The sequence below is a fragment of the Vombatus ursinus genome, unplaced genomic scaffold (assembly GCF_900497805.2).
Source record: "Vombatus ursinus unplaced genomic scaffold, bare-nosed wombat genome assembly UNPS02014791.1, whole genome shotgun sequence".
Lineage (NCBI taxonomy): Eukaryota > Metazoa > Chordata > Mammalia > Diprotodontia > Vombatidae > Vombatus > Vombatus ursinus.
In genome coordinates this window covers 39409661-39436030 of record NW_020954569.1, presented here as the reverse complement: position 1 = coordinate 39436030, position 26370 = coordinate 39409661, and the positions used below count along the sequence as shown (strand labels likewise).

Sequence of the window (26370 nt, the reverse complement as noted above, 5' to 3'; positions counted from 1 at the left end):
AGGAAAAAGAAGAGAAGAATTCATAAGGGAAGTAAGTCAGTGGGACAGAATTTGGTGATGATGATGATGATGATGACAATGATGATTATGATAGCAGATTACATGTATTTAGCACTTTAAGGCTTGCAAAGCACTTTATAAATACCATCTTTAAATTTAGAGGCAGCTGGTGGCACAATAGATAGAGTATTGGACCTTGAGTGAAAAAGAACTGGATTGAAATATAGCCCCAAACATTTAGTAGCTATTGACCCTGGGCATGTCACTTAACCGCTGTTTGTCTCAGTTTCCTCAACTGTAAAATGAGGATAATAGTAGCACTTATTTCACAGAGTTCTTGTGAGGTTCAAATGAGGTGATATTTGTAAAAATATGTTTAGCATAATGCTTGACAAATAGTAGGTGCTACATAAATGCTTATTCCACTTATCCTTTATTTTATTTTAGCCTAACAACAACCCTGGGAGGTAGATGCTATTGTTATTTTTATCAAGTTTTACAGATTAGGAAGGTGAGGTAAATGGCGGTTAAGTGATTTGCCCAGGATCACACAGCCAGTAAATGGGTGAAGCTGGAATTGAACTCAGGTCATCCTGAATCCAGGTCTAACACTAAATCCACTGGATCACCTACCTGGAAAATATTACTTCTTCAGTGTGAAAAAAAATCTGAGTTTACCTAGTAGTGTTATTGTAGGAAATTACTATTAAAAATGATAAAGCTATTTAAAATAGAAATACTAAATATAATCACCTTCTTTCTGGCATGGAAGATGGATAGATATTCACAGATCTTGATGACTTTTGCTTTGTCTTCTCCTAGCTGGTCAGTGGGGAACTGGAGCACCTGCAGCTTGACCTGTGGCATAGGAGAACAATCTAGGCTGGTTCAGTGCATACAGCGGATTCACTCTAAATCAGAGGTGGTCTCTGCCACTCTTTGCCCTCAGCCAATCCCTCCCAGCAGACAGATCTGTAATACACAGAGCTGCCCACCAGCCTGGAGTGCAGGGCCCTGGTCAGAGGTAAGTTATTCAGACTACAAGCAGGGGGCAGAGAAATGAGGTCAGTGCCTCTTTCTAAACCTTGCTTTTACTGATGCCATTTAGAGGCTTCCTCCTGAAAACCCACAGGCCAGCCTACTGTATTTGCCTTTGTTGGATTTGTCTTCCCATTATTTACTCATTGCTCTTCTTTAGTGTTCAAGAACATGTGGGAAAGGATGGAAAAAGAGATCAGTGACCTGTAAAAGCACTAACCCGTCTGCTCGGGCTCAGATTCTGCCTGATGCTGTCTGTTTCACAGAAATGAAACCCCAAACTCAAGAAGCCTGTTTGCTTAAACGCTGCCATAAGCACAAGAAACTACAATGGATTGTGTCTGCCTGGTCAGAGGTGGGTACATCTCAATTCTGATTAATTGCTAGAATGTCATTCCAGTAGGTGTGAAAGAAGGTGCTAAATTAATTCTTTTTCAAAGTTAATTAATTTTATTCTTTTCAAAGACACTGTATATCTTTTCAGAAGGTACTGAGGCCTAACACTGAACACTCACTAAAAAACTACCCTGTATAGAGGACTGGTCACAGTGCATATGGTTGTAATATCAGTGTTCCCATGGAAATCTAAATCCCTTGGCTTCAACTCCAGTGTTCTTTTCATAATACACTGCTTCTCATTTAAAAGAAAAATCACATGGATGGTGATATCCACCAGGAGCATCATCTTCAAAATAAAAAAGAATGTATGAATAAATTACTGTGCCTAGTGCCTGATTGAATTCAGTTGAATATCTTCTTTGGGTTGACACAAGTTACATTTAAAGAAAATGCTTAACTGGAGTTTGTATCAGGCATCAGGATATTGGGGCATCTAACTGAGATGTCTTGCCTAAATTGGTCATTAGAGGCTATTTTTAAATTTGAGAAATAGATTTTTAAAACATGAAAAAGTGACTCTACCAGGGACATTCAAGTGCATAATTTTGGGACAATCAGTAATTAGGATTATATGCAAAATGAGCCTCTCAATTTGTTTTAGCATCCATTATATCTTCTAAGAGAAAGATTTAAACACCATCTCTCATTGAAATTAGTTTACTGTTTATAAGTCCTTTTGATCTGAGAGATGTGTAGGGACAATCAGAGCAATAGTAGAAGATATAACATGTCTGATTCTCTGCCTAAGGTCTGCAAGGACCTGTAAAACTCATGTGACTTGCACCAGATTAAAGTATAATTGGAAAATGATTCACAAAATTAAAAAATACAACATAGATAATATTAATATGTGATTTTCTAAGTCAATGTGCAGTAGCAGGGATCTGTTTCTATTTAAGTTTGATGTAAAGGATAGGATTCAAGAATATTTTGTACCTTCCACAACTTTGGTATAGTTACTTCTAAAGATAGGAAAGAGGAAAAATATTTAGATTTCTGAAAACATTAAATTGATTGCATGGCCTTTATTATGATATCCCTGATTGAAATACTACAATTAACATAAGGCACTTATACCTAAAATGTAAAACTCAGGTCTTAAGTATAGCCACCATCAAATAGATATTTAAAGCTTAATTATTTGGCCTACTGACCCCTTTTAAAAAAAATTACTCAGTGCCCCCCTTGGAAATCTACTTTCTTTAACCCTTTAATGTTTTTCTTTTGAAATTTGCATCATTTCAAAAATATATAAAATATTTTAAATGTTGCATCTTACATCTAATAATTTATTGTAAATTTGTGGGTTTTTCCTCCATTGAAATTTTGTTGATGTAATATTGCATCATGTAACCCTATACTATCATATTATAAACAAGTCATTACATGCACATATTCCCAGTGATACATGCTGGACTTCCTGGCAATGTGTGACATGGTTGCCTGCCAGTACTTACTTGTTAAGGCCTGACGGTGGACTGATCAGGTATAACTTGCATTTTGTATGTTTATTTGGAAAATAATGTAATCACTATGACTTTAACTCAGTTACACATCAGATGAAACATGTATGAACAGTTTTTCAAAATTCTTATCTTCTTTCTTTATGTTTCCACTGCCCCCTTATTTTTATTCAATGCCCCCCAATTGCACCTGAGGCTACTACCACCCCCTGGATCATTCCAGTGCCCCCCAGGAGTCGGCATCACCCGCTTTGGGAACCTATGGGAACTTTCCCTAGACATTTTTGAGCTTATTGTACAGTACAATCATTTTTCCCTAATTCCAAAGCCACTACCTGCTACTGTTTGAGCTGTAAGATCTAGCCTCATAGGACACTTGGCCCATGGTAATAGCTAAGTTCCTCCACCCCACCCCTTTTAATAAAAAAATGTTCCTGGTTTTTATCTGGAAATCATTCTCATGTGAGCCATGTGACCTCACGGAACTGGAACTATTTATCTTCTGTTTTCAGGGAAGTATAAGGTACCTAAGTGCTTTGCTTTCAGGGGTATATGCACTAGCAGAGCAGTTGGCTTTCTGGGACAACAGCCCCTGTGTGAAACTTGGTAGAGCTCATGGACTTTTGCATCAAATAGTGGAATATGCCAGTTGGCCCTGCGTTTTTTCTTTCAATGAAGCCTCGAATAAGTTCCAATACAACATGAGAGCATCTACTGGGGAGATGCCATTTGGTCTCACTCCCAGACATTATTCCTTTCTTCTCTTCTCCTGCTTCCATTCTTTAGCTTCTGTACTATGTTGGTGATCTCTGTCACATTGGCCCAGCCCTTACTGACCTCATGGTAAGGTGGGATAAAGAGTATTGTGAGACCTAGTCTTGGCAACAAAATCAGTCTATAGTTGTGGGGGTAGAAAAAAAACCCAAAAACTATTGAGAAAGGAGCACAGAGGTAGTATTCACCAAGTAGAAGCTGTATTATTTAAGCAGGAGATCATCCATAACCAATCAGGAGAGGAAACAGGGATAGCACATGTCAACCAAGAAACAGCCAGGACCAGACAATGACCAGCTAACCAAGCAAAGGCTCAGAAAACACAGGAATTCAATGAGTCTCGGATGGGTTCCACAGAGCCAGCAGCCACAATATCACTTTCATTCTCATTGAGTCATGTGTTTCAAGACTGTTCTGCCTACGCTGCTCTGGTCTGCCAGCAAGTATCACCTGGTACTGAAAGCCAGTATGCACACAAAATCCTTTTTAAAAAGATAGTCAATATATTTAGTTAAAACAATTACATCTGAGGTCCACTAAGTTTTGTTATAATCATGTTAAAACTGTTAGTGATTATATAACATTTTAACTTCCATATTGAATTTTGTTCTAAAATTATTACTTCAGAGGAATTATTTCAATCCCCTTGTTTTTATTCCTTCTCTTTTTTTCTTTTAGTGCTCTGTAACTTGTGAAAGAGGAATACAGAAAAGGTTGTTAAAATGTGCAGAAAAATATGTTTCTGGAAAATACAGAGAGCTGGCTTCAAAGAAATGCTTACATTTGCCAAAGCCAAACCTGGACTTGGAAAGAGAATGCACCCTGTCTTCATGTCCCAAGCAAACAGTGTACTCTGCAGTGAGACATGTTAGGGGCACTTGGTACTCTTCTCCCTGGTCTCAGGTACTTGACAGTTTTAAATTCTCAGAGGCTTAGTAAGCAAAATTTATGGCTCTGCTGTTTGGTGGTGAAGTTTAAACAGTGATGTTTCCTCAGAGTTTCAGTCCCCAGTGTCCTATTAAACTGCTTTATTACATTTATTTTAAAGGCATGGATGTGTGTATGTGTCTTTTAGGGGTTGATATCCAATTGTTACAGAGCCTTTAAGAGCATGTATGTGTCCTTTGCTCAGAATTATCACCCACTCATCACATATAGGAAGATTTAATGCTATGGGTGAGATGGGGGCAGAATTCCCCATAGAATAACTATGAAAAGAAACAACCACTCCAGAATGAAGAGGTGGATTAAAGTTCATGGTAGATTAACTAGGGAGTTTCACAAGTCCAAATATATACTAGATATCATGTGAATTGTTTACATACACTTAAGCAGAGCCAGCTTTTAGCTGGTAAATTCAGGGAGGTTTGTCTTTTGTCCATACCATTTTCTCCCCCTGCCCTGTTTGCTCCATCTTTCCCCAATTTTATTTTTTTTCTTTTTAAACAAACATGTGAAATAACAACAAAATGTTCATGTATGGTCTTTGTCTCAATAGTTGACATTTCATCTATTCCTAGAAGCATAAGGTATAGTCCTGATTATATCCCTCACATCTTATTCTCTCCCTCTTCACTTTCATTTTACTTCTTTTCTCTTCTTCCATTTCCTTTTTCTTTCATTTTAATTCCTTTTTGCTGTCTCTTCAATTACCTTGCCTTTTTCTACAACCCCAATTTCTTTGCCTTCCATTTCTCTGGGTGCTGAGGGAAGAAGATATGGAAAGAGTAAGTAAGACATGGAGTGGAAGATTCAATGCACCAGCAGTATTTTTTTTTAACTCTGGATAAAATATAGCACCCTCACTTTGTTGACTGACTCATCTGCCTACACATAGCACTGACTGCATTTGGGTCCTTTCTTAAGCCAATCACTCCATTCACTCCTGATCTTGTAACATCTAATTCTCCCACATAAACAGTTCAGTGAGGATGGCCTTAAAGAGGACTAACCATCTTCCCCATTATGTCAGGGGTTTCTGCTTCCTCATCTAACTTACGGGATCCAGGAATCTCCCATCAGTCCAGGTCACCCCTGATTCTTTTGAGGACAAAGGGAGAATCAGAAATATCCATTTCCTCGATCTTTGTTCTCCTCAATCCCAAAGACAATTGACTATCTCAATCTTTTAAGACAGCAAGAGTTAGTTGTCTATTCGTGTCTTTTCCCCCTCTGTAAATATCGTGTGACCCATACAAAACAAGACAGACAAATAATGTTGAAGGATATGCCAAATCAAACTAACTCTTCTATGAAAATCTGAAGGCTATCATAACCCAACTCTCCTTTAAAAAAAAAGAAAAAAAAGAAGGTTGTTTTTAAGCCCATGCATTTGTTTTCAGGGAATACTTTCAAATCATTTCTTTCTCTTGCTCAATTTATATTCCTTTCCCATTAGTCGAATTCTGTAATTGATGCCTGGTCCCTGGTATACAGAATACAGGTTATTTGGATAATGTATACAAGGTCTAATTTTCTAGTGAAAATCTATGAACCATCAAAATATTTACATGCATATGTGTATCCTTTAGGCAGTACAGTGAAGCAGGTCTAGATTTGTGCATCTTGGGAAGTGGAGAAGTATTTTTTAGAAGCTAAATAAAATGAAGGCCACTAACAATTATGTTATTCTTAGTCATGAGCCTCTTTTATTGCATAACTCCTCTTTACCCTTGTTTACGTATCTTGTTCATTAAATGGATCCTTTATACAGCCAGATCCTCCAAAAATCTTCTCCAAAAAATAAAGGGAAGAAGTGCAGGTTCCCATAATGAATGGAGACTGGCACTCAAATGGAAGATTAGTGCAGCTGTTGACTGAATTCAAATTGAAGTCCCCATCCATTTTGCATTAGTTCAGTTAAAGCAAATTCCTCTCAAGCCTTTTAATTATTGAACTATGTACTTCCAACCAGGATGGCCTGGCTTTACATGTTGACCCATGAGAAGTCAGCTTTCCAGTCCATATTCAGCTCCTACTGTACCCACAAGATACCAAACAGAATCCATCTGCCAATATTCTAAGATAGCACTTCTCTGATCATGTAGTTATGTAAATATATCTACAGGATATGCAGTTTTGTTTTAGAAGAATGATGACAATCTGTATAATTTAATCCATATCTGTTGATCGATTTTCAAAGAGACAGAGTAGGATAATGGTTAGAAAGCTAGTCTGGGAATCTGGAAAATTTGGGTTCAACTGTGGCCTCTGACATATACTGGTTGTGTAGACTGTGGCAAATCCCTTTCCCTCCCCATGCCCCCAGGCAACTTTCTAAGGCTAGAAATTGCAGAGAAGGTATAGATCTTCATTAATAGGAGTTTAGTTACATGGAACACCCTATATTTTTGAAATTATAAGTCATTAAAATTGTTTCTTACTGATTTTTAGTGGGGTTGAAAGGAAGGAAACATGTATTAAGCATCTACTATTTGCCATGCACTAAGCTATGCATTTTATTAATATTATCTCATTTGATCTTCACAACAACCCTGGGAGGTAGGTGCTATTATTATTCTTATTTTACAATTGAGGAAACTGAGGCAAACAGAAGTTAAGTGACTTGCCCAGGGTAACACAGCTAATAAGCATTTGAGGCTAAATTGGAACTCCGGTCCTCCTGTCTCCAGATCTGCTGCTCTAACCATTATGCCACCTAGCTGACTCTGAGTTGAGTGGGTAAACAGTGTTTGACCTAGTGATTTCATTTGTGATAGAAATCCTTGTGGGGAAACTCTGCCAACGCAGATTGAGCATTATTTTGTAATTTATAGTCTGAAATTAGGACACTTGAGAGGTTAGGGAACCTGCACAGAGTCATACAGACAGTTTGCGTCAGAGGTAATACTTCAACACAGCTCTGACTTATTCTGAGACAGAAACTCTTTGCCTCCTATAATACTTTACCTATTTTTTTCAGGAAGTTAGTAATAGCCAATAATTTGGAAGAATATTCTCCCTAACATGAATGAGTATATACAACCATAGGCAACATTGTGATGGAAGTGAAATTATTCTTTTAGCAATTCTCCTACCTATTTTCAGATCACTTTGTGCTTTCATGTTTCGTCCTCGCTGTTCAAGAGGCCTCTACTGTGGTACTCCATTCAAGACTACCTTACCCAATTCAAAAACCTATCCCTCTCTCCACTCCTTCCCCCCCCAAAAAAAAAATCTCACTTATCTTTTTTTCCAGATCCTCTTAAAGTCTTGAATTTTACTTTCAGATGTCAACCACTTAGCTGAGAATTCATCCATGCAGAGATATTATAGACCGATAACAGTATAATGAAATGTCACTCAAAGACTATTTGCATTTTAATGAGAGAATCTTCAACACATGATAGGTTGAAATTATAAGTGAGCAAGTTTTGATCAAAATAAGGAAGAACATCCCAAAACCTAAGGTCACCCAACAAATTTGATAGGCTAACACTCAAGGTAGTGAGTTCTCCACCACCCTGGAAACATTCAAACAGAGGCTGCATGCCCACTTGTTAGAGATGTTGTAGAAGGAATTAATGCTTCAAGGAAAGGTTGGACTAGACATACTTGGAACGACATTCCTACTATAAACTCCAATGACTCTAGTGACTTCCAATAATGTCACCTAAGAGATTATGAATATTTAACTAAATGATAAAACATTTTCCTATATTCATCTACAATTTGGAGTCTTCACTTTCCAAAGTCAGTCTATTCCAAAGAATGTCTGGGCATGTTTTCTCCCATTCTAGGAAGGACCCCTTTTTCCCAAAGGAATATAATAGAAGTCTAACACTGAGCTTTGTCCTTCTCCAAACACCGCAGCAGTACATATAGTGGTGGTTATAGCACTTAACTATAGGCCAGGAGGTACTGCTTTAGTCCTGGCTTTGCCACTAATCATTTATGTGACCACACACAAATCCACTCACTTTTCTGAGTCTCAATTTTCTCATCTTCAGACTGAGAGGACTGAACTATCTGATCTCTAAGGACCTTTTTTTCCCTTTAAACTTTGGTGATTCTAGGATTCTCTCATAATGCTAGTTGTGGTTGACATTAATGCCAGGGTCCTCCCAGCACTGTGTGCTATGTATCTATGCCTCCCACTATGTGAAAGGAGAGAATATCTCAATGCATCTTGCTATATCCCAAGGGTCAGCTCCTGAGCATAGGAATGGCCATTAGTATATGCAGTGACAAAAGAGACCATGGTCATGTCAGGAAAGAAGTCATATGTCAGAGCCAAAAGTGACTTTAGAGATCATCCAGGCTAGCAGCCTCAATTTACAGGTGAGGAAACTAAGGAACAGAGAACCTGGCTTTCCCAAATTCACCCATCTAGGAAGTAGAAGAGCTGGGGTAAGAATCTACATAAACTGGGATTTCTTCTACTATAATGTATGGTGTGTTGCCAGGAAGTGAGCTAGCCCCCTCTACCTTTTCAGCAGCTCTTCACCCCAGATGCCAGCCCTGTCAGTAACTGCGAATAGCTGAAGGCAGAACTCCCAGCAGGACCAGATTCATTCTCCACTTGGCCTGAATTAGAAATATAGGAGAAACTGGGGAATAAGGGAAGGGAATTTCCTTAAGTCTTCACTCCAGGGTTATACATGCCCAATATAAAGAAGCAAATCAAACCAGATAAACTCATGAGAACTCAAGTCTCATTATCCATAGGGAATTCATCCTCTCTGAAAAGTTCCTCACAGATGGACTCCAATTACTGTTGGGATCATTCTTTCCAGAAAGATCTTATACATGTTCATTATCTCCATGTAGACATTATGTGTATGTACATATGTATATGTGTATATATATATATATATATATATATGTGTGTGTGTGTGTGTGTATACATATATATGAAGTCACACTAATCATTTACAGATAAAATCCTCATTTCAAATTACCGTTTTTGAGTATAGACACTATACCAACATAATTTTTTTTTTAAATCCAGAGTACTCTATGGAGCATGTTTATCTGATTGGAGAAGGGGGGGGGTAAAAAAATGCAAAAAGTGGCTGGAATGTGGTTTAACAAGCTAATAAATAGTTGTCCATGGTTCATTTCCCGGTCAGGGAGCCACATCACATGCACTATGGAAACTAGTAACTGATTTTCACTTGGTTTGAATTTTTATTAAGGATTTAATAGTCTGTAAGCTTTGAAATTCCACCTGGGTAAGATTTTTCCATATAGGAAATAATGTAAGGCTGCCCAGTCATCTTTGGAAAGGTAACAAAATGGCCATTGCTGGTTGAACATGGATGCCAAAATTCCAGGAAACTGATTTTTTTGAACCATCAGATTCTGTGTCTATTGTTCCTACTACTCTTTCGCTCTTCTTGCCACATGGATGAGATAAAGGGATAGAGCAGAGCTTACCCAACTCAGCTGATAAATGGAGTCACTTTCCTCAGGGACTATTTTTCCCTGATGTTGGGAGGATAGAAGAGGTGGTTGCAGCTCTCTCATTCCATTCCACTTCCTGCTCCCTATTCCTTTAATAGAAGAAAGGTATCATGAACCAGCAATTTTTATCCACATCTATTATTCATATGTCCTGCTGATTAATCAAAGACTCAAGTAAAACAAAAAAGAAAAAAAAAACTAGAGTGAATTACTAGACTCCACAAACTCAGAGACTGAATTTTTAACTGATCCATAACTGAAACAAATTCTAAAAATTATTTTAAAAGAAACTGTATAAATGGATTTGTCCCTTCAACACTGTCAGTATTTCTCAAACCCAGTCATTTTATTTTCTAAAATTATTGAACCAGGAAGAACTCATAATATCCAAATATTATCTGAATCATACCTTTATTTCTTTCTATATTAGGAAAAATTTAGCTGCACTGGTTTGGTAATATGTTGACAAGTTTATAAAAAGCCAAGGCTACCTAGTAGTAATGCCATTGTCTCTTTTTCATCTGCCAAAGCCTCTTGATCTAATCTGTGAGCACTTTAGAGGAAAGATATTTTATAAATCTGTGAAAGGGAACAAAAATCCTACTACTGAATAACTGTACACAATACCTATAAATACTTTCCTGGTTCATCTTTGGGACACCTTTTCTTTCATAAAGTTGCTGTATATTTTTTGTTAAGAGGTATGAGATACACCTGAATCATACCATCTTTCTGATGCAACCTAATTTGGAGAGGGGCAATTAGAGCCTTCATGCCTTGCAAAGTCTTTCTTATGCTAGGCAAAAAGTACCAAATGGGTAGGAACCTTCTCTGTGTAGTTTCCTTGATTTGGCCTTTTTTTGTGCAGCACAACTGCTAACAGTATCTACCAGCTAAGACATTAAGGCTAACAAAGTGGGGTTATCACATTGTCTAGTATTGGAATATTCATTACTTCCCAGGAGAAACTTATGAGGAGACTTTAGGGGAATTTACAAAGAGAAAAAGAAGTCTTATTTGTATTTAATTTAAACCATTCTTCGCATTTTGAGCAAAAAAAAAAAAGAAAATATATCTTCACAGCTTTCAAAAGACTAAAGATATTCAATCAGTTGTCTGATAAGTCATTTTTATCATATGGGGACTATAAGTTTTCTGGCAAGTACTATTCATTGGCCGGGTGTTTTATAGTTCTTCAAGATCATAAATTATTGTGGTATAAGAATCCAAAGTGATATGTATGCCATAAGCACTTTTGTGCGATAGTCAGCTTTCCAGGGCTATGGAAAATTGTCAAGACGTAATGGCTGTCTGCCCACCCGCCCTTTGCACTCAAGAGGCTTATTCTTGTAACAGTTTAAAAATCTCCATTTCTCTTATTTAGTTCATGAGATTTCTATTGACTTAAGAACTTTATTCATCATCTCTTTCAGTGGGGGACCCCTGAGTTAGGACTAACTTAAATCATGTGGGCAGAAATTCAGATGTTTCACATGCTAATTTGGTTTGGGTATGACTGGTTAAGTGCAAACACCTGTTGGATTGTCTGAATGAATCAGCATGACGAAAACAGGGGTGTGAAATCACAGTCTGAGCAGTGTGAGGAGCAGTATACCATTCCAGACATTCTTCACCATGACTATGCACAAGTTCAGTCAGTAATCTAGATTTGCATCAGAAAGAACCATGTAGTGGATGAGCCATTTGGTTTTCCACCGTACTGGTACTGGTTGCCTGTGTACCCTAAAACACTTACCTCTTTGTAACTATGACAAATTCTTCCTTGTTTCACCTGACTCCAGTAGCACAGCACTGTATCAACCCTCAATTCAATTGTCAAGAGAATTCTGAGTGATTGAGAGGAGAACAGGAAATGGCATGCTGACCTTGGGGTGTTGATGAGTGGCACTGAGGAGAGTAAGCCTCATGAATCTAAGGAGAGCTTGAGGCTTGGAATCAGTAGTGCTAATATCCCAATAAGGCCCAGGTTTATACTCATGAAATTGTTTGCTCTGGATAAGGCTTTTGGGATTTGTGAATCCCCACTGCAAGCTCAGGCAAAGAACATCTGATCAGGAGGAAAATGGAAAAAAAGGAAAATGCAACAAGGACCATGGCTACAGAAAGATGAAAGAATTTACTACTTCAACCTGTGACACTTTTAAACATATAAAATGGAAGCATTAGTCAAGTGACTTTAGTGGGAAAAACAGACAAATCTCACCACCATTTACCAGTAGTCACTAAATTAGACCCAAGTGAAGTTGTGGCCCACCTCAGAGCAGATGCAAACCAGTATATTCAGTCCAAGGCTACAACTTCTGCAATAGAGCCCTTCTTTGACAGGAACCTATAATTTGGGAGCACCAGAACTTCTGTTTCATGATAATTCCTTATAAATAAACCTTGCCAAAAAGACCCTCAAGAGATTAAATAAGCTTGCAGTAGACACAGAAAAAAATTGATCCTTGGGTAGAAACAAGCCAACTAAGAAGGGGGTGGGGAGACTATATTGTGGAATGTATATTGAACACTAATATTAGTCCATTTGTTAAGATTTTGATAGCCCTCTCTTTCCATTTTTAACGTAATTCATTGTTTTAAAATGGTGTCTAACTTTAGCCATGCACAGGTCAAAGTAAATGAATTGTGCTATTTTCCGGGTAATAAGAGTAATATTCAGACTGAAGTCAAAGCAAGGGGAGTTTACCCAAATTACCTAAATTATTGTTGCTCTATAGTCATATTTATAGATATATAGATCACATTTAAAACCCTTTTAGCAAACTATCACCAGTGGTATCCCCAGTGTAATTCAAGAGTCCTTAGTCAAAGGATACCTGGTTACTTTTAAATTAGCATACGTTGGGGTAAAAGAAAAAGTTGAAGGACTCCCTGCTAAGTTTAGTGATTAGAGCAGGAAAGCTGGAGGATGAAAAGATATCCTTAGTAGAATTTAAGTATACTCCTAATCGGGGCATATTATTGAGAGGAGAGAGAGGTAGAAAAGGGCTTAAACTGTATGTGAGGGAAGTCCGTGGATTTTCTATAAAACATTTTGTATTTACCCTGTTAGAATAGCAGATTAAGTTTACTTGGAATAAGGTAAGGGCAAATGATACTTCTAAATTAGAGACGTTGGTAACTAAAAAACACTCAGTAGCAACACTCAAGCTATAATAATAGTTAGCATTTTTATAATGCTTTAAAGTTTGCAAAGCCTTACAAATATTATCTCAGTTCATCCTCACAATAACCCTGGGTAGTGGGTGTTATGATTATCCCTAGTTTACAGATGAAGAAGCTGAAGCAAAGGCTTAAATGATTTGCCCAGTTTCACACAGCTATTAAATGTCTCTGGCTGCATTTGAATTCGGGTCTTGCTGACTCCAGGCCCAGCAATCTATCCACCACACCACCTATTACTTACTATTGACAATCAGACCACCATTTATCTCCTTGTGAGGCCCAGTGGCATAATAAAAGAAAATGGCCATTCCTACTCTGTAACATGAATATTCACTTTTCAATCCATTTGCCTAGAAATATATTCATGTACTCAAAATACTCCTTTTTTTCTTTTTACCTGCAAGTATGCATGATGATCTATTTCATTTAACCAAGTTAAATATGGGCTCATAATCATTATAAATTCATGCAAATTGCTAATGAAAGGGAGCATAAAAAAGAGATGATATATGATACTTTTTTTTTCAGTTTTTTAGTGTTTGGCAAACTGGTTGTGCTAAATATCTCGAATTAGATGAGTTGGGAGCTGGGTTAATGAAATCAGCAGATGTTAGTTGGGTGAATATTAGGAAAATAGACTCCCCAGGTACATGAAGGAAGCTCAGTTAGCATCAGTAAGGTCATTTTAAATGAGATTGGAAAAAAGACACTAATTGCTAAACCATAGGGAGGAATCATGTCCTGGATAATGTATTGGGCTTTTTCCACTTCTAATTTCTCTGATTATATGAAGTCTTGGAAAGTAGTCTCTCGGGTTCTAACTGCAAACTATTTCAGCCCTGCATGAAATGAGTGAAGCAGTGTTGAACTGAGCACTGAGAAAACTCTTTGGAACAAACTGAAAACCCTGCTAATGTACTAAAACATCTCAGTAGCTGCAGAATGATTGTTCCAAGGGAGGCCCTTTGGAGCACAGACAAATCTCACCGCCATTTACCAGTAGTCACTAAATTAGACCCAAGTGAAGTTGTAGCCCACCTCAGAGCAGATGCAAACCAGTATATTCAGTCCAAGGCTACAACTTCTGCAACAGAGCCCTTCTTTGACAGGAACCTATAATTTGGGAGCACCAGAACTTCTGTTTCATGATAATTCCTTATAAATAAACCTTGCCAAAAAGACCCTCAAGAGATTAAATAAGCTTGCAGTAGACACAGAAAAAAATTGATCCTTGGGTAGAAACAAGCCAACTAAGAAGGGGGTGGGGAGACTATATTGTGGAATGTATATAGAACACTAATATTAGTCTATTTGTTAAGATTTTGATAGCCCTCTCTTTCCATTTTTAACGTAATTCATTGTTTTAAAATGGTGTCTAACTTTAGCCATGCACAGGTCAAAGTAAATGAATTGTGCTATTTTCCGGGTAATAAGAGTAATATTCAGACTGAAGTCAAAGCAAGGGGAGTTTACCCAAATTACCTAAATTATTGTTGCTCTATAGTCATATTTATAGATATATAGATCATATTTAAAACCCTTTTAGCAAACTATCACCAGTGGTATCCCCAGTGTAATTCAAGAGTCCTTAGTCAAAGGATACCTGGTTACTTTTAAATTAGCATACGTTGGGGTAAAAGAAAAAGTTGAAGGACTCCCTGCTAAGTCTTAGGTTAAATAAAAACAAACAAACATGGAAATGTAAGCTGTTTAACTTTGAACTTTAGCGTGCCTCTCATAAAATCCTTATTTATTGACTGGAGGAATTTGAGAAATATATCTAAAACCTCTAACATTAAATTTTTGACCATCTGGATAAGACATTGATAAACTAAGAAAATAATACTATTAAGCAACTTAATACTTTTTTTAACCTCGATAGAAGTTAGGGGATTGAAATCATGAGTCTTTTCAAGATTTTATTTACTTCCATGTCTTAATGCTATTTTAATCTTGATTCTTCCTCACCCCTACTTAAGTGTGTGTGCATGTAAGAGGAGGGGTGCTGGGAACTGGTACCTGTGCTCTCATGTTTTGGGGAAACTCCCAGTGTGAAAACTTCTGTGGATGGAAATCTGTAATTCACTCAGAACCTTAGAGACATGCCCAGAGCCCTGAGGACTTAAGTAACTTGCCCCAGATTGCACAGCTCCTATGTGTCAGAGGCTATACTTGAACCTGGGTCCTCTTAACTACAAGGCCTGCTCATTAACTAACCACTATGGTACATTACCTGGACTCTTGATCAGTATGAAGAACCCAATATTTTCAGAATTTTCATCTATCAACCAAGTGAAGAAATTTGAATTTTTATAAAATTGGAGTTCTGAATTATTTTTTTAATGGGTGAAGGAAGTGTTTAAGGAAATGCTTTCATTGACACTATACTTAGCATAATCCAGGATGCCAATGAGCAGAGTATGACCTTGAAGAATGTCTAAAACACACTTGCAAAGAATGAAGCCAGGCCTCTTTTTTTTTTTGAATTACGTTTTAGACCAGAATATACAGAAATAAGGAATATTTGATAGAAAACAGCTGTATCAATTGTATTTGACCCTGATAATTTGGAAATTAAGCATTCACATGCCCACACAATTAATTTTCTCTGGTTGCTTATGATCATATTTTAAGACTAACTTACTGAGGAATTTTGCTGAGCTTTGTTAGAAAAGCAAGAGGGGAGGGGAAGGAAGAAAACCTAGCAGAAACATTAGAGGCATACCATGCTTATCAGTTGAAATCCCGAGGTGCTTGATTTTAATATCCAGTGGGCCTTACTATCCTTCAGCCCAAAGAGAAAAAATAAAAATGCTCTCAGCTTGTCAGTTTACAGACATCCTTTCTATATTTCATTCTCACTCCCCACACAGAAGAAATAGTTTATGTGATCTTGTGTTTGTCACTCAGTCAGAAGGGGGAGGACTTCTGAATTCCTAGATTAAGAGCCCATCTGGGGCAGGCCAAGTGGAGGAAACAATGGAAGGCAGAGTTTATTGCCCTTTGGCTATGGTCTCAGGAAGAGAGCCCTGGAGCCCTGCTCAAGGTCACTCAGTACTATGGGATTCTGGTAGAATGTTCCTGTAATTTTTGGCAAGTGGTATTACCCATATACCATAACCCAATTTTCATACCATTTTTATACCTTCTGTTTAAAAGGTTTTATTTCAGTACTGTGTACCAAACTATTCGAAGGAAAAATCAAGCCTGCTATCTTTTTGCAGGTACTATTTTAATTGCTTACATTTTTAACATTTTTGGAGCAGGTCCTATTGTCTTAAAATAATTTACATAATTCTGGTTAGACCGTTTATTGATTTCCTTTTTGGATGCACTGATTACTAAGTGTTTCCCTTCCTTTCTTTGTGCATTTCTAGCTTCCTCTGTTCTTTAAGTTGTGTCATGGATTGTTCCATTGAGCAGTCATATACATAAGCGTATGGTTTGTACACATGAGTATTCACTTTCATTGGGGAATTCACTTTCTCCATTTCCAAAGCACATAATGCTAAGAGTGGAGGTGTTTGAGAAAAGCACTAAAATAATCTCTGCAGAGGAAATCTGTGTATCAAAACAAGTTCCCTACAATTTTTTAGAGTGGTGGACCCTCCAAACTTCTCATTGCCAAGGCAGGATCTTAGTGTCAATCAAGAATTCAGCAAGCATTTATTGAAGCACCTCCTAGATACCAGGCATGATGCCAGTCACTTGAGATACAAAGACAAAAAAGCATCTGTCATCAAGGAACTTACATTCTATGGGTGAGAAAATCTGTGCTTATCTAGGCACATACAAAATACATACGAGGTGGTTAGAGTGGGACAGAGTATCAGCAGTTAGTGGGGATCAAGAAAAAGATTCATAAAGAAGATGGAACTTTACCTAAGTCCAACAGGAAACTAGGAATTACAAGAGGTGTGTGGGGGGGGAGGGTTTGTAATGAATAGGCACAGAGATCAAGAATTAAGTTCCATTTATGAGGAAAAATAAGAAAGCTAGATTGACTGGATTGTAGTATATGAAGGTCAAGAATTTGTAACAGACTGAAAAGGTAGATTAGAGTCAGGCAGCATAAACTCAGTGTAAGCAGGGATTATTTTATTCATTGTACTTGCATCCCCAGTACCTAGCAAAGTGCTGAGCACAGTGCTTAATAAATACTTGATAGATTGATCGATAGCAAAGAACTTTAAATGCTAAACACAATAGTCCATATTTGTTCCTTAAGATGATAGGGAGCCAATGAGGTTCAATGAGTATGATAGTGACATGGTCAGACATGCACATAAGTAAAAACAGTTTGACAACAGCATGAAAGAGGGATTACAGAGGAGAGAGTCTTGAAGTAGAGAGACCAAGTAAAAGGCTACTGCATCTGCCTCTTCATGACCCTATTTGGGGTTTTCTTGGCAAAGATGATAAAGTGGTTTGCCATTTCCTTTTCCAGCTCATTTTACAGATGAGGAAACTGAGGCAAATAGGGTTAAGTGACTTGCCCAGAGTTACACAGGTAGTAAGTGCCAAGGGTAGATTTGAACTCAGGAAGATGAATCTCCCTGACTCCAGGCCCAGCCCTCTATCTACTGAGCAACCTAGCTGTCGAACTGCAGTAGTACAAGGGAAAAGTGATGAGGGACTGAAATAGAGTGTAAGCTGTGTGGGAAAAGAAAAAGGGACAGATGAGAGAAGTGTTGTAGAGGTAGAAATGAGAACATTTGGTGAACTAAGGGAAAATAAAGACTCAGGGATAACATTGAGAAATGACAGCCTTCATGACTAAAAGAATAGAACCCTCCACAGTAATACAGAAGTTTGGAAGAGAGGTAAGATTGTAGCAAAAGGTAGTAAGTTTTGTTTTGGACATTTCACAATTGGACATTCAATTGGGAATGGTCAATAATAGGCAGTTGGTGATGGTCCTGCACCTCAGAGGAGAGACAGTTGCTAGATATATAGATCTAGAAGGCATCTGCACTGAGATATAAATTAATCCAATGGGAGCTGATGAGGTTCCCAAGTAAGACAGAGTGAGGACAGAAGAAGAGGCATGAGAAGGCATCCTGGAGTACCCAGAATTAGGCAGCTTGAGATGTATGATAATCCAACAAAGGACATTAAAAAGTAATCAGAGCTAGAAGGGACCTTGGAAATCATTTACCTGTCTCCTTTAATATCTGAATTTAGTTCTGACCTATCCAAATACTTGGATCTAGAACAGACTTGTGAGCCTTATTGGGATGAAGAGTGAGGTGGGGGAATATTTGGGATTGTCTAATTTGGGGTATAGCTATATTTAGCCCTGGTGGCCCTAGAATCACTCTGGGATATCCAACCTGACCTCAGATTATCTATAATATTAAATACCCTCAATGAGCCAGTTTGGTTCTAGAAACAAATGGGAAAGCACCTGTAATGGACAAGCCCCTTCAGGACCTTGGACAAGGCTTGAGTCCCTAGAATTTCAATGACATCCTAATTCTTCTGCAGAAGCATCTTGATAAGGATGTGTCAATTACACAATAAGCACCCAGCCTGGTAGGTAATTTTTACTGGGTTGTACCTATTGGATAAGTAATTAAACTAGCCAATAGCCCAAATATTCACACATGCAAGTTAGAACCCAAGTTTGCTTAGATACTACTAAGGTCAAGTTGGCATGCAAAATCTTAGAGTGATTTCCCATTTTTACTTCCATTCGGACTTCAGTTATTTGCTTTAAAAGAGTTTGTTAGCCAATCTGAAAATCATTAGTAATAACTTGCTGCTAAAGTCTCTATTAAATATTTGAATATCATTACTGCCCCTATTGAGAGGGAATTCCTTACAAGTGTTCATTGCCAGGCATTACCATTTCTCGCACCTGCCACTACTGTCTCAGAATTTTGTTTTGCAAGAGAGTAGATGGTCATTATCCAGCCTCTCTTCATGTTGATGACACATATCCTTGGAACTCTGAGTACCCTGAAGCCATCCTGGACTCCCTGGATTTTTTCTTTCATAGAGTCATATCATGAAATTTGCTAAAAGATGTTTGGCATCTCAGGGGGGGAGAGAGAAACAGACAGAGAGAGTCAGAGAGAGACAGAGACACAGAAAGAGAGACAGAGAGATAGAGACAGAGATTATTTACTAAAGCATTTTACAAAACTATAACTATGCAGATATTTTGAAATTACATTTTTTTAGATAGCACATTTAGTTTTAAGTTCTCCCTATTTCTCTTTGCCACCAATTCAGGTCTACATTTTTCTTCAAATGCAGCATAAAGAATAAAGAAACTTCAGTTGTTTCATGTATGAACATACATGTCCTACTTTATGCAAGAAGTTCTCATAGGCTTCTTTTTTTTTTAACAGTTTTATGTCTATAATAGACAATAGATGCCTGTGGAATATTTAAAATTAATATATGAATGAATGAATATGGAAGATGTTGAAAAGCTAGAGCATTTCTAGGAAGGTAACCAGATAATGAAGGGACTCAAAATCACAGTACATGAGGGCTGATTGAAGGAAATGTGCATATTTAGACATCTAGAACCCTTCAAATATTCTACCCTATCAGGTAGAAGAAGAGCTAGGCCTATTCTGCTTCATAAATCTAGGACCAATGGACAGAAATTAAAGAGGGGAAAAATGACCTAATAATTATAGCTCTCAAAAAAAAATAAAATGGACTGCCTGAAGCTCATTCATTCCCTCTCACAGAAGATCTTAAAGTAAAGTCGGGTTGCCTAATTATTGAGGATGTTTTTTACATTTTAAAATAACCTCTAAAGACACTTTCAGCCTTCAGTGTCTGAAACTATGAGTTGAGAAATTCATATTTGTTTAATTGATTTTTCATTTTATAAGATAAATACATATACTATGTGCTCTTGGACACTTTAGAGAATTTGATCCACAGTATTATGTTCAATATTCAGTGATTTTTGTTCCAACCACAAGTTGATACACGAATTTAGTTGACTAGGAAAGGATCTAATTGTTGTTGTTTAGTTCTTTTTCAGTTGTATCCAACTCTTTCTGACCCTGTTTGGAATTTTCTCAGCATATCTATTGGAGTGGTTTGCCATTTTCTTCTCTAGCTCATTTTACAGAGGAGATAACCAAGGCAAACATGGTTAAGTGACTTGCCCAGGATCACACAGCTAGTGTCTGAGGCCAGATTGAATTCAGGAAGATTGAGTCTTCCTGATTCCAGGCCTAGCACTCTATCCACTATGCTACCTGGTGGCTCAGGAGGATATAATTAATCCTTTCCAAAGTTACAAATATATGCATATTCCACCTAAGATTTTTAATTGTTTACTAAAAAACACTGTCACTTTTCCATAGGAACAATGTTATTCATATTATAAATGGAAAATTGGCTGCATGATGTTTCAGTCTTACAGTAGTGTGTCATGAATTTATTATGGGATGTATTTATAATATTTTAAGATTATTGAGAACAGTATTAGTAAATTCCATCTTGTCCTAGAAGCAAAAGTTTTCAGATAGTGATGCTTTCTTTTTGCTTACTGTCTCTTTAACCTTCAGTGGAATATGAATTGCCTCTATATTTACTGTCATTTTCACACTGTACACTGTCCTACTCCCTGGAAAAGGGGAAGGAAAATGTTAGGTAAATCATTATTGAGTCCTCATTAGATCTCATACACAGAGAAATTTGGTGGGGTTATTTTGAGGGATGAGAATATATCACCCTTTAAGAAAAGAAGGGAAAGGGAAGACAAACTACATCTGCTTCAGGATTCAGCTCATGGTAATCTTGAAAAATGACTCAAGAAAGACAATTAACCTTTAGTAGCCTAACTTGTATGCAGGTTCATTTGTGACAAAGGAATTATTCCTATAGTATTAACTCTGATCCTCTTAGGGTAAAACATCTTGAAAGGAAATCAAAGAAAGGGAAAGGGAAAGGAAACCAAAAAAAATGGTGGGGGGAAGAGAAAGAAAGACAGAGGGAAGTAAAGAAAGGGAATAAAAGTTGTTGTTGTTGGAGAGGGGGAACTACATCACTTACATATATAAAAACATGATCTTATTCATTCCAGCATCTGGTAGGAATTTAGGTAGAAAATATGCTAATAAATTAAAAAAAGACTAATTTCTGTACTTAACTTTAAAAGACTTCAAGTTCTGCATATAAATCTACCTTCTTCCTCTCTTCCCTTAACACACCCCCAAAGTAAATATGAAAATATGGGTATATTATTTTTGTTTATCACAACAAATTAAATCTCCCAGTTAGTAGTAAATATAATAGCATTATTCTAGAACTAGAAAGGACCTCAGAAATTATCTAATTCAGTTCCCTCAGTTTGCAGATTAGGAAACTGAGGAGCAGAGGAGCTAAGTGATTGGCCCAACATTACGCAGATAGTAAGTGTTAGAGGCAAGACTTGAACCTAGGTCCTCTGACCTTGAAATATTTGGACCATGCTACTTCCTAGGGGAGAAAGGAAGGAGGGAGGTAGGAAGGAAGGAAGGGAGGGAGGAAGGCAGGAAGGAAGGAAGGAAGGCAGGAAGGAAGGAAGGAAAGAAGGAAGGAAGGAAACAAGGAAGGAAGGGAGGAAGGGAGGAAACAAGGAAGGAAGGAAGGAAACAAGAAAGGAAGGGAGGGAGGAAGGAAGGGAAGGAGTGGGGGAGGGAGGAAGGGAAGGAAAAGGGCTCCTTAGTCTCTTCCAGGTCATTGTGTCTAGTTGTGAGTGCTGGGCATTTGCCTTTCTTCCTCATTATAAACATTTCTTTTTCAGCCTCTAGCTTTCACATTTCCTTCAATCTAACATACACAAACACACACACACACACACACACACACACACACACACACACACACACACACTTCTCTCTATAATTTTTGTTGTCCTTGTTCCCAGTGCACAGCAACTTGTGGAGGTGGAGTTCAAACACGATCAGTCCAGTGCCTAGCAAGTGGCCGGCCAACCACAGGATGCTTTCCACAGCAGAAACCTATCAGCTCCCTAGCCTGCAATACCCACTTCTGTCCTATCCCAGAGAAGAAAGGTAAATGTGACTGACAGTATTTCCATGTTTAAATTCATTTCAACAAACATTAAGCCTCTGCAGCATATTAATGGCAGGTGATAGAGAAAAACACAGTTTAGACAAAACATGCCCTTAGGAGGGTCATATTTGAATGAGGGGATAACTATAAAACAAATAATTTAGAATAAGGACATGCAAGAAATGCAAAGGGCTGTATTAAACCTGAGGACATCAAGGTTGTGACCAACCTGGTGATCAAGGCTCTTTTGAGGAGTAGGTATTATTTGATTTGGGCTATAAAGAAATGGTGCTAATTTTGTAAGTAAATAGGGAAAGAGATAGACAAAAGGAACAGCTAAGCAGGAAGATTGGAACTAGAAAAGCACAGTAAGTAGTCTTGTCTGGAAAGAAATAATATAAAATAGTAATGAATGAGATGAATTAGAACTTTTCTCTGTAGAATATAGGATGCCACTGAAGATTTTTGAGCTGAGGAATGACATGACTAAATGTATAAATAACAATAGCTATGGATATTAAGGCTAATGGAGGCAGATTATTTAGTTAATTCTTGGCAGTTACAGAGTCAGTGAGAAGTAGGGCCTATGAGCTGTCACTTGTGGCTATCCTGAGCAGCCCCATGTGGAGGACCTCTGGATCAGGACCTATGCTTTCTCTCATTCCCAACCCTGCCCCCCCAATCCTCCATATTTTATTTAAACCAACCCAAGTGGCCTCTGGTTTCCTTGACTGAAAATACCCTATTCTTAATAACATCATACTGCTACTATGGAGGAAATAGTTGTGAGAAATATTCCACATAAAAAAGCTGTTTAGAATACTTGGATAAGAAAAATGAGAATATAAACTCTTTGTAGGCTTCCTAAGTCAGACAAAAGCCTCCCATATTCAGTTCGGCTTGCTGTATCAACCTAGATTGTGCTGCTTTGCAAGTCATGAGTAAATAACCCCCAAATATCCAAAATATTTAGAGAGACCAGAGATCTGTCTGTTGAGTATTTTCTAAGAAGGAATATAACTAGAGGACAGTGAGTGGTTTGGCTAAATCAGAGGATTTAAATGTGAAATTCAGTTAACAGAGGAACTATTGTCTAGGTGGATAAGTGGGTGGGTAGGTTTATTTGGGGGAAAAAAAAGAAGGAGAAGGAGAGGTTCCAAGCTTTACAAGAGAATATCAAAGGAAGGTCTCATAAAGTTTTGAAATTATCTGACCTACATAGTTTGAACACTCCCTTTAAAGTAATAACAAAGAATGTTTTACTTGCCCAAAACATCTATTTGTTGACTGTGGTGGATGGTGTGTTTGGGGAACTAACAGATCATGGGGAATACAATACTATAATGTGATAAACATTTATTAAGCACCCACTATGTGCCAGGCACTATGCTAAGTTCTCAGGATACAAATAAGTAAAAGAAGGATAGACCCTGTCCCCCAGAAGCTTACAATCTAGTGAGGATATTGAAAGTTGATGGTTTCTCTTCTTTTTCAGATATCTTCTGTAAAGATTACTTCAGTTGGTGCTACTTGGTGCCCCAGCATGGAATGTGCAACCACAAATTTTATGGCAAACAGTGCTGTAGGTCTTGTTCAAAATCTAATTTGTAATTTAGGACTGATTCCCATGGTGGGAAAAAATAATTTTTCAGCACAAGAAAAGAGCTGCACAATCTGAATTGGGCTGTGCCCAAGTAAGATAGAAATCCGAAGAATAACTAGGCTTGGTTCTTTGACTTTGGGAATATTTTTTAATGGGCCTGAATACACACACACACACACACACACACACACACACACACACACACACACATGCAAACGGTATTATGAATGGTTTAAACATGGAAGCCTTGTATAACCTTTTGCAGTATTATGGTGGGTGTCAAACCTACCAGTACTGCAAGCAAAAGGAACCTATTCTAAAGGGGATGGACAAAGTTTTGCTAAGGAGTATGTTGTTGTTGTTGTTTTTCTTTTAATCTCAAATAAATTAAGGCCCCAAACTAGGCCAAGATGAACTTGCTATAGCATATGTGGTGCTTTCTGAAGAAAAGAAAAAATCTGTGAAGAGGACGACAAGTTAAAATGACCTACCACCAGGCACATGCAGTATCTCGCCCCTCTCATCTCTGTGGTCCCTTCCAGCTCTTAAGTTCTGAAATTCTCTGAGTCTTCTTTTTTAAAAGGGAGCAGGTGTTACAAGAACAGAAGCTATCAGGCCTGTGCAGCCATCCTCCCCAGCTGCTGTTCCTGTTTCTGAATACTTCCTCATTCACTAACAATATCAAAATTTCCATCAACATACTTGAAGCACTTGAACCTGGACGCTGTGTCTTGATTCATGCACCAGATGTGGAAAGGGGGAAAAATGAAATATCTCCAAAGGTGCTTCCTTCCCTTTCAGACTCATGAGCCAAATGAGAGTTTTCTTCTGTTTTATTTTTTATATCTATCTGTTATTTACAAAGGAGCCTTCCTATTTAAACTTATTTCTTTATGCTTTGCTGTAACAGAAAGGAAGGAAAGAAGGAAGAAAGAAGGGAAGAAAGAAGGAAAAAATTGTTCTGTATCATCTTTTTTTTTTAAATGTCTGGTTATGCCCAAATCCTGCTGTCCTTTATTAAAAAATTATGGTACTACTAAAATAGTTGTCTGCTAAATAACCAACTTTCTAAACTAGAAATCCATGTTTTATATGTGTGGCAGTTTGGGGGTTGGTTTGTTTTTGCAATACCCATTTAGAATGAATGCCAACATTTCACGAATGAAAAAGCTGCACATCGTCCTGTTTCTGACATACTCCATTTCAGTATTGGTGCTGCCTTAAAGTTAATGTTCCATGGTGCAGCTCCACTTGTAATGAGCACCTGAATATTTATGTTTTCTGAAATTTTATAATAAATTTTTTATTGTATTGTTTGCCTCTGGATTGTCTCATCATTTTATAAGATAATAGGATCATAAATTTAGAGCTGGAAGGGGCCTTAGAGGACACTGAGTCTCTCTCTCCTCCCCTTTATTTTTTACAGATGAAGAAATAGAAGCAGGTAGCAGTTAAGTGACTTGCCCACTAGTAAGTATCTTCAGCAGGATTTGTACCCAGGTCTTTCTGACTCCAACTCCAAAATTCTCTCTACTACACCACACTGCTTTCTCATTCCTAGGTAATCACTGAATTGGTTTGCTTTTGAACTAAAAAGTTGATGATGACTCTCTACTGTTCACATAGGTATGATAAGAAAGGGGAATGGAAGATGATTTGTGATAGAAGTTGTATATGGAAACATTGCCAGACACCAAAGGACCACCGAAACTGATTAACTGAATGAATACAATGAAAAATACCCTAGGCCCTTTAATCTAAAATGGCCTCAATGACAACCCAAGAATACAGACATGGGTCTGAGTAGCTCAGCATTTCTGCTGCTCTGGATCTTAGGATCTTCTGGTCCACATCAGATTGGATTTGGAAAATCCAGTGATGATACAAAGTAAGATTGATATTATGATGTGTCATGTGGAACATCCTTCCTGCAAAAAACCCAAAAGCTAAAGATATAAATATGTTCTACTAGTCTCCTCCCTTATGCTTGCTTCAAGATACAGAAGCCCTTGGGGAATGAGGACAGCTAAATGGCACAACCCTTTGACTCTCGCTTTTTAGGGGAAGGGAAGGGAATAAGTATTAAGCACCTACTATGTGCCAGGCCCAGTGCTGAGTGGGTACTTTACAAATATTAGCTCATTCAATCCTCACAACAACCTTGGGAGGCAGATGCTATTACTAACACTATTTTATGGTTCAGAAAATTGAGGCAGAGAAAGGTTAAATGCCTTTCCCAGGGTCACATAACTAGTAAGGGAGTAAGACTGGATTTGAACTCAGGTCTTCCTGACTCCAGGCCCAACACTCTCTTCATAAGACCGACTAGCTGCCTGTTAAAAAAAAATCCAGACTTCAGTAGCTCAAGTCTTTCTAAAGCAGGATGTGAGTGACTTCTCAAGAGCCACTGGTAGACATTTGTGTGTGTGTGTGTGTGTGTGTGTGTGTGTGTGTGTGTGTGTGTGT

At 37.8% G+C, this 26370-nt stretch overlaps 1 protein-coding gene across 1 annotated transcript in view; it reads left to right on the top strand.

Moving 5' to 3' along the window:
- Positions 1-25215, top strand: part of ADAMTS16 (ADAM metallopeptidase with thrombospondin type 1 motif 16) — a 239429-nt gene extending 214214 nt beyond the window's left edge. The window contains exons 19-23 of the mRNA XM_027869000.1: positions 823-1024; positions 1199-1393; positions 4353-4577; positions 22153-22300; positions 23797-25215. Of these exons, the coding sequence (XP_027724801.1) occupies positions 823-1024; positions 1199-1393; positions 4353-4577; positions 22153-22300; positions 23797-23912 (886 nt within the window). The 3' untranslated portion in view covers positions 23913-25215. The remainder of the gene's footprint in view (positions 1-822; positions 1025-1198; positions 1394-4352; positions 4578-22152; positions 22301-23796) is intronic.
- The last annotated feature ends 1155 nt before the right edge of the window (positions 25216-26370 follow it).